Source organism: Pipistrellus hanaki, assembly GCF_964339955.1.
Source record: "Pipistrellus hanaki genome assembly, chromosome: 3".
In the NCBI taxonomy this organism is placed as follows: Eukaryota; Metazoa; Chordata; class Mammalia; order Chiroptera; family Vespertilionidae; genus Pipistrellus; species Pipistrellus hanaki.
In genome coordinates, this window is record NC_140505.1 from 139,263,589 (window position 1) to 139,275,982 (window position 12,394).

Consider the following 12,394-nt stretch of genomic DNA (forward strand, 5'->3'; position numbering starts at 1 on the left):
CGTGGCTCATTGACTTGGCCTCTGCCCTCATAGCTCCCTGTTGCTCATAGTTCTCCGCTACTAGTAGCACACTGCCCTGCAGTTCACTGCTTGTAGCTCTCCATTGCCAGTAGCTCATGCCCCACCCTGCCCACTGGTGAGAGTTGCTGCTCATTTGGTCATGATGTCATTACAGCATGACGGCCATGGGCTTTTTATATAAGAGATGTCATCCCAATAAATTTAATAAAAAATGATAAAACTCTGTCTCTTTCCTCCAAAACTGGGGTATGGAATTACATTTTTCTTCTTTAAGTGTCAGCTCTTAGAACACAATTATGCCACAACTCTTGTACAATTATCCTAATGGAGATGCCATTAAAACTGTTGGTTTATGCCATAGTGGTGACTAAGCTATTAGCACAAGTTGTTATTGAAGAAAATGACACTGAGGTTTCTCATTGTAGGAATTAAACATCACAAGCACAGACAGAAAGTTTTTAAAAGTACTCTGTATAGTTTTTGTCTTAGAATTAGAGGTGTTAATATGAACATATCTATATTTATCTATCTATAAGAGCCTAAGAGACCATTACGACAGAATAACCAGGCACTATGACACACACTGACCACCAGGGAGCAGATGCTCAATGTAGGAGCTGCCCTCAGCCCACAGGCCTTGATGGCCAATGGGGCCTGCCAGCCAACATCTTGGTCCCTCCATATATTAGAGGCCCCATGCATAAAATTTGTGCACTGGGTGGAGGGGGTTGTCCCTCAGTCCATTTTGCACCCTCTCCAATCTGGGACTCCTTTAGGGGTGTCAAACTGCCTATTTAGGCCAGATCCTAGTGGGCTTAACTTTTCATTAGCAATTCCCACTTTTTCAGGCAGACACAGAGTTGCTAAATCCCTTAGAATTTCCTGGATGATAATTACAAGTGGGATCAGGCCTAAATTGGCAGTTGGACATCCTTCTCACAATCCAAGATTGCTGGCTCCCAACTGCTCGCCTTTTTGCCTGCCTGATTGCTGCTAACCACTTTGGCTGCCAGCTTGATCATCCCCTAACCACTGCCCGGCCAGCCTGATCGACACCTAACTGCTTCCCGGCTGGCCTGAGTGCCCCTAACTTCCCTCCCTTGCCAGTCTGGTCAAATCCTCTGGAAAACAAGATCAGCAAAGAAATACAGTCCTAAATGACTCAATAGATCAGATGGACTTAATTGACATCTTCAGTACATTTCACCCCAAAGCCATGGAATAAACTTTCTTCTCAAGTGCTCATGGGACATTTTCAAAGATAGACCACATATTGGGTCACAAGCAAAGTCTCCCCAAATTCACGAAGATTGAAATATCAAGCATCTTCTCAAACCAAAATGGCATAATATTAGAAATAAACTTGAATAAAAACAATCTAAATAATTCAAACACTTGGAAGCTGAATAGCATACTATTAAACATTGATTGGGTTACCAAAAGATCAAAGAAGAAATTAAAAACATTCTGAAAGAATTCTGCCAGAGAAAGAATTCAGAGCATTGGTCATAATGTAGATGAAAAGAATTGAAGACAATATGTGTAAGAACAAAGAGGAAATGAAAAATGATACCGCTGCTATAAAGAACTCAATATGCATCAATACTAGACTAGAAAAAGCAAAGTGAAGGACATAAAAAGAGATAAGGAAGGCCACTTTATAATACTAAAGGGAGCAATCCAACAGGAAGAAATAACTCTCATAAACATATAAGCACCCAAAAGTGGAGCACTCAAATAAAATAAAATAAATAAAAAATAAAAACTACTGGAAGATAACAAGGGAGAGACTGGCAGCAATACAATCACACTGGGAGACTATACTACCACACTATCACCATTGGATAAATCCTCTCAACAAAAAATCAGCAAGGAAACATCAATTCTTAATGACTCACTAGATCAGATGGAATTAATTGCCATCTTCAGAACATTTCACCCCAAAGCCACACAATATACATTCTCCTCAAGTGCACATGGGTCATTTTCAAAGGTATACCACATTTTGGGACACAGGCTTAAAATTCTAGAAGATATAAATCATATCAAGCATCTTCTCAGATCACAATGGCATAAAATTGGGAAAAGGAAAAAAAGTAAGAGATCAAAGAAAGAGATAAAAAAGAACAGGGGAAATAACTATTGATATGGGGAGAAAACTCCAATAGAACAGCCACTAATCCCAACATATGCCAGCAACAAATACCTAATGATGAACGCAACCAACAAATTAGGTGATGTGAGGAAAAACAAGCAAAAAACAAACAAACAAACAAAACAAAGAAAAAGCGAAACAATCTCACAAATAAGCATAAAAAATATAATCAACAATCAGCAATCAACAACAAAAGGGCAGAGAGAAAAAGAATTTGGATAGTGAAGAAAGAGGAGAGGTGTGTATGCACTTAGAGCAGGGTATTGGAAATTAGATATATAAATAGTGTTAAATTTTAACAGTGGTTGAAAAGAAGAAATAGGGAAAATCTAAAGCAGGAATAATATAAGAGAAACAGGACAACAAAAGGGTAAAAATTAGGAAGAGAGTGTTGGCATAAAGGTAAAGTTGAGATAGAGTAAAATGTTGCTAAAGGAAAGATAAAAATAGAATGTAGAACACTAATCCCAAAATAATATATAGAGAAAATAAAATGACATTTAAGAAAAAGGTAAATATTAGTAGTACTAATACTGGTTAAAAATAAAAGTGTAATAATTAAAAAGGTAAAATCAGGTGAGGAAATAGGAAAAAAAATAATTTCTTAAGGAAAAGATGAAAAAATAAAAATGTGTAGTAGTGAAGGTCATTCACTTCCTGTACTGATCTGATTGACACACCTGTTTCCTAGTCAGGACGTTCGCTGCATTCCACTGCTCCTCAGTGTTGTAGGCCACCGTCCTGATTTTCAAGCAGGCCGTACTTCTTTGTTTTTTATACTCCTTTATTTGTGTTTACAGTCAATTTGTGAATCAACCCCTGGGTGGCAGTGTTTCTGGGCTGACCTCTGGGCCTCTAGGTTCTCTCTAGCTAGTGTTTATATTTTGTTTTTCCTGTGGCACTTAATACCGGTTTGGGGAAATGGACTGTCCCAGAGCTGGTTCTCTGATCGTTATTCCCCGCTCTGAACCCCAGGTTCCACAAAACACCTTTCCCCTGCGGTCTCCCAGAATGTCCCCAATTGGGTGATCCTATATATCTGGCTTAGCAATCAAAAGCAAGGATTTAAAGAGGGGGGGAAAAGAGCCAGAGCAAGTGCACACTCTGTCACTGGAGTGCAAGTCCGCGCAGTCTTTTCTCCCCTTGGGTCCAAGCAGCTGGCACACTGTCAAAATCCCTCTGCTGCCCCTTTACGCCCAGTCCAGCTATACGCTGCTTTCTAGAGCTCCCTCCTGTTAGCATCCTTTTGGATCCCCTGCCAGACTCACGGATCACGCCAGCCCCCACAGCCGCGGGTTCTTTCTGGATGCAGACTTCGCTGCGTATGCATTTCTCTCTCCTGCTGGACCACAGACCTCCCCTGGTCCCGGGGGAAACCTGACCTTCCCGTGAGGAGGCGCAGAGCTCCTCACACCGCTTGGGAACCGGTGTCCTGGGGTTCGCCGCTGTTCACCGGTTGCCAGTGTTGTAGATTCTCGGGGTTTTCAGGCTTCTGACAGCATCCACTTTCCCCTCCAATCTGGTGCGGTCTCCGTGTCAGAGCTGGTTGCTCTGGGAGGGATCCCAGCAGCAGTGGAGGCTGCCCGTTCCAGGGAACCCCGTCCGGCTGTGCCCCACATTCCCCTGGTGTGTAGGTGTCCCTCCACTCACAAACACTCCCCGTGCGACCACACCCTTCCTTCCTTCTCTCACTCACGCACTACCTTGCAGTCTGCCTTTCCATCGGCAGCCATCCTCCCAAAATTTTCTTATTGCTTGATTGCTACTGAGATTTTATGGCTAGTAGCTTTTAATGATTTATGACATTTTCTTCAGCCAATTATCACTTGTTATTTTGATACCAAGGGACTCAACAGTCCATGAATGATTACCACCTTGTTGAGAACATTCTGTAGTTATCCAGAATTTGAGGAATGACCCTTGGGAATATGTGTTAATGAAGTTCAAATTTACAATAATATTAATAAACTTTCATTTTAAGTGACTATTTAACTTTATGCTTGTCAGAGTCAACTTTCAAGATGATTATTCACCAATGAAAATAACTTTGTTTTCTATCATCACAACACAGTAATGTGACAGTAATTCCGTGTGATTAAAAAATGTTATGGCACAAATATTTCGTGTGCCTCTTACATACATACAATATAATTTTTCCTATGGTTAAAGAAAAAGTATTTTTGAAATATTATAATGTGATATTAAATATGAGTATACCTTTTGAAACCCTCTATAAACTTGACTTCCAAAATATATCTGATATATTTCTCACCATATATCACATTTGCAGTCAAAGCTTTATTGTTTCACAGAGCTTCAAAATATTGATAGTATTTTACTTTGCCCTGGCTGGTGTGGCTCAGTAGGTTGGACATCATCCCATGCACCAAGAGGCTGTCAGTTTGATTTTCGTTCAGGGCACGTGCCCAGGTTGCTGGGTGGATCCTCAATAGGGGGAAGCAGCCAATTGATGTCCTGCTCTCACATCAATGCTTCTCTCTTTCTCCCTTTCCTTTATTCTCTCTCTAAAAATCAATGAAAACATATAATTTTACTTTAAAGCATAAAAATAATTCTTTTGGAAAGATTTATAGTGTTTTTTTTAAATATATTTACATTTATTGACTTAGAGTATAAGAATCAACTTCTTTAAATAATTTCCTATTGATCAACAGGATCAACTTTTCTTTCCCTCTTATTTTCCTCTTTTTATTTCTCTCCTGTCCTCCTACATACCCATCCTATTTAATGATACCCTAATATGCAAATCGACTGAACAGCAGAATGACCAGCAGAACAACCGATGCTCACTGACCACTAGGGGGCAGACACTCAATGTAGGACCTGCCCCCTGGTGGTCAGTGAGCTCCCACAGGGGGAGCTCTCCTCAGCCAGAAGCCAGACTCATGGCTGGCGAGTGCAGCAGCTGAGGTGGGAGCCTCTTCCGCCTCAGCTGCAGGCAGGGAGTAAGGAACGAGGTTTCCCAGACTCTGAGAGCTCTGGACTGCTGGGGATCCGGCCTAAGCTGGTAGGCAGGCATCCCCCGAGGGGTCTCAGACTGTGAAAGAGTACAGGCAGGGTTGAGGGAACTAACCCTAGTGTCTATCATATGTATCACACGTATAAAATACATTCATTTAGTTTATCATATGTATCATATATATCATACATATAATGTGCATTCATTAGTTAACATTTGCATATTGCTTTTCCAAACTCTTGATTTTCACTTTTCATGTCTATTTACTTCTTTAACCTTATAAAAGCAAACTTGTACTGTTTTATTTATTTTTAGATAACTCTAATAAACAATACATAATCAATTGGTTTTAATTTTCATTTTGTGGCAGTATTATGCTAAGTATGTTTGAAAAAAAATGTAACTAAATCCTTGAAAATACAATGGTCAGAAAAAGGTGAATGCTTAAGGACATTCTTGTCTATGAGCAATAAGACGGGACATTTCTATTGTGGACTTTGAAAATATGTAGAATTTTTATGTAGAAATTATGTAGAAAATATGTAGAATTTTAATTAATATGTTAACATATACATCAGACCAAGCTGCAAATCAAGAAGTCAAATTCAGTTGCCCTATATCTAATTAGAATTAAAATTACTGTCCAAGACAACCACTTTTCTTTTCTTCTTCTTTTTTTTTTTTAGTAATTCATTAGAGTTGAAGAACTCATCAACTATGGGAACTAGATGTGAACATATTTTTACAGTTCTCAAAGATTTCCAAGAGTCATTTTTCAGATATGAGTGAGGGAAATAGAACCACCTTTGAAAAAGAAAATGGAAAGATAAAGATTGTACTGTATATTTGCTAATAAACAAAACAAACCTAAGATATAAATAATTTACATATTATCATATCTATGATACTCCCTGGAGTCAATATCTCACACCATTCTGGGTTCTGAGTTTCTCATTTTCTTCATGTCACTAGAAAAGACCATTTTTTATAATATTTGAAGGAGTCTGAATATAAAGTGAATTTTATCAAGATAACTTAATTTGCCTATAGAGTACAGTTTTCCTTTTTAAGCATTATTGGGACATATAATGAAATCTTTAGTTAAATAATCTATAATTCTATAAAATATTATCAAAGAAAAAAAAGGCAAATTCTGTTTCCTCTATTACACTGGAACTTCACTATTTTTTTTCTAGGAAAACAAATACAAAAATCAATACAACGTCATTTTCAATTGCAAATATAATATATTTGACAGCATATTTTTTTAATTTCTATTTATTTTTTTCTAATGTTTTAACTATATCTCATTGATAAATTCAAATAGACATTTTAATAATTCTTTTAATCATATAACATATTTTCTCAGTGACAGAAAAAAACATTGGAGAGATATCAATTAATGCTCATATTTTTTTATTTCACATAAATTTTATATTTCTATGAGGTTTTTGGTAAGTTTCTTATAGGATAGCAATTTTTACATGTTTTTAATGAATTTATAATCTACCTTACTGTGAGAAACAATGGAGATCATTACTTTATCTAAAGTTTTATTACAGAGGTGAGAGATTTACCATCATCTATATAACTTTAAAGTCTTAGGACCTAGCCTAAATCAGTTTGACTCAATAGATGGAACGTTGGCCTGAGGACTGAAGGGTCCCAGGTTCGATTCCAGTCAAGGGCATGTACCTTGGTTGCTGACACATCCCCAGTAGGGGGTATGCAAGAGGCAGCTGATCTATGTTTCTCTCGCATCGATGTTTCTAACTCTCTACCCCTCTCTCTTCCTCTCTGTAAAAAATCAATAAAATATATTATTAAAAAAAAGACTTAGGACCTAGTTTTTAAGCATTGATGGTATATAAACATATCTACCTAAAAGGAAGTAAATTCTTACTTGTTTGAGGAATTTATCTAGAGAAGAACAGAGAATTTTAATTCAGCTTTGATTTCAAGTGATGATCACACAATCATGTTCATTTATTTGAAGAAAAGGCGATTCTCTGGACCATGTTCCTGAAGGCTTGCTTCACTTGCTGGTTTCTTAGTGTATATATGAAAGGATTCAAGAGAGGAGCCACCGAGGTATTGAGCACAGCCACTCCTTTGCTTAAAGTCACCCTCTCCCTTGCAGAAGGTTTAATGTACGTGAAAATGCAGCTGCCGTAAGAGAGGGAGACAACTACCAGGTGGGAGGAGCAAGTGGAAAAAGCTTTTTTTCTTTGTCTCCTGGAAGGAATTCTCAGAATTGTCCGGATGATATAGGCATAGGAGAGAGTAACTAGTGTTAAGGAGACCATGATGGTTACAACAGCTAAAGAAAATGCCATGAGTTCTAGAAAGCGAGTGTCTGTGCAGGAAAGCTGCAGGATTGGAGAAGAGTCACAGAAGAAATGATCGATTATATTGGAGGCGCAGAAGTCCAATTGCAGTAGCAGAATTATTGGTGGACAGATGATCAGCAATCCTATAAACCAGGAGCCAAAGACCAGAAGCATACAGACCTTGCTGCTCATGATGGCAGTGTAATGCAGAGGTTTGCAGATGGCCACATAGCGGTCATAGGACATGGCAGCCAGAAAGTAAAATTCGGTCACCCCCAATAGAATGAAAAAGAATAGCTGAGTCACACAGCCATTATAGGAAATGGTTGTGTTCCCCTTCACAAGACTGACAAGGAATCTGGGAATGCAGACTGATGTAAATAATATTTCCAGGAAAGAGAAATTTCGAAGGAAGAAGTACATGGGAGTCTGCAGATGGGGATCAGAAAGGGTGAGAGCAATAATGATCAGGTTCCCAGCCACACTGAGCATGTAGTTAGCAAAGAGAAACATGAAAAGTACAACCTGCCACTGCGGGTCAGTTGTCAATCCAAGAAGAATAAACTCTGTCACTTCTGTGTAATTTCTCATCGTGCTCCTGATTTTCGATGATATACTTAGTGTTAGCTGTAAAATAGATGAAGAAATAAGAAAGCCGGGACACCAACAAAGAAGCACACACATGCACATGCACTTTTAAAAAAAATTGCTGCTGCCTTTTTCTTTTACAGAAAAATAATTTTGTAGTACATAGCAACAAAATACTATAAAATGATTTTATTTATTATGGCATATAGTAATTCATTATTCCTATACAGTATTTCCTTCATTGTATTGTTACACATTTCAGTATACATCTTTGTCCTCTGAATATTTTTTATATATTCCTGAAAACAATAAAATAAGAGGTTGTTACCTACTAAAATAAAGCTCCTGAGAGTTTTTCTACCATACTACAATAGTTGTTGAAGATATCTATTTTCTGTTGCTCTCTATATACTCTTTGTTGTTGTTGTTAATCCCCACCCGAGGACATTTTCCCATTGGTTTTATTTTTTAGAGAGAGTAGGTGGGTGAGGGAGAGACACACAGAGAAATATCAATGTGAGAAACATAGCTTGGTTGCCTCCCGCATGCACCCTGGCCAGAGCTGGCGATTGAATCGAATCTGGGATGCTTCAGTCTGTGGTCCATCGCTCTACCCCACTGAGCAAAACTGGCAAGGGCATACATTTTTTAATTGTACTATTGAATAAGCACTTCTTTTCTTTTTTCCATTCAAACTTACAATCTATGGAGACAACTCAGTTACCTACCTAGTACAGTAATGTGTTTCTGATAATAGCATACAGTGGTATTTAATCAACGGGAGGGTACCCAATGTATTCCAATATCTGCATGGCAAGGTATTCTAATTTTAGTTAATAATATGTTTAATGGTCTTTTGTAAGATTGTAAGTATATTCCTGAGTGTATTTTTATTTACCACCTACCTATCCTGAGTCTGCTCCTATTATTAAAGCAGGACTTTTCTTTGCTTTAATTTTATTTTTGTAAACTGCAAGTGTTTTTACTTATTTCTAAAATGATTTAGAACTCTCCCACAATATTGGCTATTTTTTTTTTTTTGAGGAGACCCTCCCCCCCAAAAAAAGGTAATCGCTGGACATTAAAGTTAAATTTTGGGGAGGCAAATATGATTATTCTTTCCTTTTTTATTCCATGTGTGGCTTTCAAATTATTATGTGTAATTATATTTTAATGCATGTGCATGAGGTATTCACATAGACATTGATAAACCCACAAAAGTTCTCAAGACAATGAGGCAACAATAGGTATAAAGACATTTTTGGATAAAGGAGAAAGGTGGGAAATGAGGTATGAGATTTCAGAAGTGAGATTGGGTGGGTTAGGTAATTGAGGAAGAGTGTAACAAGTGATAATTCTTGATCTTATACAGATTTGCTTAATTATTTTTCCTGTTTAAGTTATTATTTTTCCCTAAAAGTTTTTAATGTGTTGTTATCTAAGATCATTAAAAAAAATACTTAAATGTTTAGACAGCCTGCCTAAGTCGTATGACTTGTTTGTTTTCTATGTTCTTCCTGGGTTTCAGAGCTTATAAAAGGAATATTTTCTCAGGATTAGCCAATTAACTTAATATGTTAATGAACTTACTAAAATTTTTTACCTATAAAATTTAGAGACGGATACATTCCCACTTTCAAACATTAGTTCTCTTTTTTGCATTGTTTCTATTTTTTTTTCCTTTTCATATGCTTCTATTTATGCACATTAAATAAAGTTTCTCGAGCAGAGAGGAAGAGAGAGATAGAGAGTTAGAAACATCGATGAGAGAGAATCATTGATCAGCTGCCTCTTGCACACCCCCTACTGGGGTTGTGCCCGCAACCAAGGTACATGCCCTTGATCTGAATCAAACCCGGGACTTTTCAGTCCGCAGGCTGACGCTCTATCCACTGAGCCAAACAGGTTTCGGCTTGAATGTATTATTATTTTATAAATATATTTTTATTTATTTCAGATAGGAAGAGAGAGGTAGAAACATCAATGATGAGAGAGAATCATTGATCAGATGCCCCTGCACATCCCCCACTGGTGGTTGAACCCCCAACCCTGGCATGTGCACTGACCAGGATCAAACTATGACCTCCCGGTTCATAGATCGATGCTCAACCACTGAGTCATACCAGTGCGCTTGAATTTATTATTTAAAAAATGATATTAGAAGATATCTAGATAAGAACACAAAAAATCATGTACTGTTATCAACCACAAAGTATTTGTCACAATGAATAATAATGTTGCATGAAATACTAGTAAGTAAGTTATAGTATTTTAAAATTTGCCTCATTTATATATTTTGTAAAATTGGTGAGATTGAGTTTCTTTTTACGTAGCGTTGTACATATTTCAGATTACTTATAAAAAGCATAAATATACACTTTTGAGGCAAAAACATATTCCTGAGAGAAACTATCAAAGGCGTACTTACGTTTTTGGTAAATATGACTGATATTTGTCAATGTCCTTTACAATGCCTCTTTGACTTATCTAAACATAAATGTGCTAGGATTTTTCAAAAGCCTTTTGCAATGCTTCATCTCTGTCATTTGCTTTCTAACCAAATGTCCAAAATGTTGATAATAAAAAACAATCCCAAGAGCTCCCCTAAAAAAGGGCATACATTAACCCATTTCTATATACAAAACAAAATTTCTTTAAGGATCTGAGGTGCCAGATTTTTCTACCTATACCACTTAAAGAAGTATTATCTTGATACTTAAAATAAGCTGTAGTTGCAATAAAAGCTTATGTCATGTTCTTCCAAGCTTGTTAGGCAAGATGAGGTGATCTTTTGTACAGAAATAATGTTATTCAGGCTAGCCATATTTTACCCACTCCTTTTACAATGGACTCAGGGGACCAGCTGATGAAGGCACCACAGAGATGGTCGTCTCAAGACACCAAATTGCTACACAATTTAGAATAGGATATTTAAGTGCTGGTAGCCTCAAATCAGAGCAAAAATACATAGAAGGATTTGCATTTTCATAATGATCAATAAATTCACAAAAAGAAACTTAATAACAATGAAACAGGCATTAGCAATTTCTAAATGGCAGCACATAGATTGTGAACAAGTGGGGTTTTCTCTAATCTTTGGGAAAATATTAATAAGTCATTGTGATGTTTCAGAAAGAGGCTGAGGTTTCCATTATTCTGCACCATCAGAGGTGTCAGGCTCGTCTTTAATCTTTTATATCTTTCCACTGAATGATAACATAGAAAACTTGATCATGTTTAGAATCACTATCATATATTAATTAATAATTATTTGTTGGATCTTTTTTATGTGTTGCCCTTCAAGCTTAGTTTCTGAGAATGCAGAGGTGATAAAGACAGCTCTTTGCCTAATTTATTTATTTCATTAAAAAAATTCTTTATTGTTGAAAGTATTACATATGTCTCCTCCCCCCCAATGATCTCTTTGCATAATTTTTAGTACTTACAGAAAAATGTGAGAATTCTACATTATAGTATTTTTGAAATCTTAAATTTCCTTTTTCCTGTGTAGCATGAGGTATATTCTCCCTCAGCATCATCTTATTATTCACTGCTTTGATCTTTTAAGACATTTGTAAGATCCCATTATTTGAGACATATCTAATTTTTATTTAATCTGTTTCATAAAACATTTTGTTTCATGAAATAGTTTAAAATGAATAGAAATTGTGGTTATTTAATTATCTTAAATTCTAGAAACTCTCTGAACAAAGATTTTAAGGTTATTTTTACTGTTTCTTTGGGAAACAAACAAAGTTATTCAATGTATATGATTAAGCAATACAAAGTGCATACTGAAGTAGAGACCATGAAAGCATAATGGCTATTTAAACTCAAAATCTGTTTGTTTGTTTTTACTAAAAATCAAAATCAAGAACTTGAATAATGTGCCATAAGCATGATGTTGATTTACAAACATTTCACAATAGTGTTTATATATGTTTATTTGTAGCCTTTGATATTATTTAAAACTAGAGGCCCAGTGCATGAAATTTCATGCACTGGAAAGGGAGGGTCCCATAGCCCAGTGTGCCCCCTTTTACAGTCTGGGAGCCCTCAGGGCTGGGAGACGACATGGCAATCAGGGAAAGGCAATACCCCCGTCTCACTTCTGCTGCTGCCACTACCAGCAGCACAAACCTCGGCTGACCCTGGTTACTTGAGCTTCAGGGGGCCCTGGGTGCTGGGGGGCTCGAGGGCTGGGAGACTCTGAAGGCCGGAGTGCAACAAGGCTGGGCTGAGGGGACTGGGCACTGCCATCTTGTGGCTATGGGCACCTGTCTTTGAGCGAAGGGCAGTCAATTAGCATATTCCCTCTTT

General features: G+C 37.2%; 1 protein-coding gene across 1 annotated transcript; it reads right to left on the minus strand.

Moving 5' to 3' along the window:
* Positions 1-7,138: 7,138 nt before the first annotated feature.
* Positions 7,139-8,077, minus strand: LOC311618759 (olfactory receptor 6C75-like; the record flags this gene model as incomplete). Its single annotated transcript, XM_084876340.1, has 1 exon — positions 7,139-8,077. The coding sequence occupies one exon, from the start codon at positions 8,075-8,077 to the stop codon at positions 7,139-7,141; it is 939 nt and encodes a 312-aa protein (XP_084732466.1).
* Positions 8,078-12,394: the final 4,317 nt, after the last annotated feature.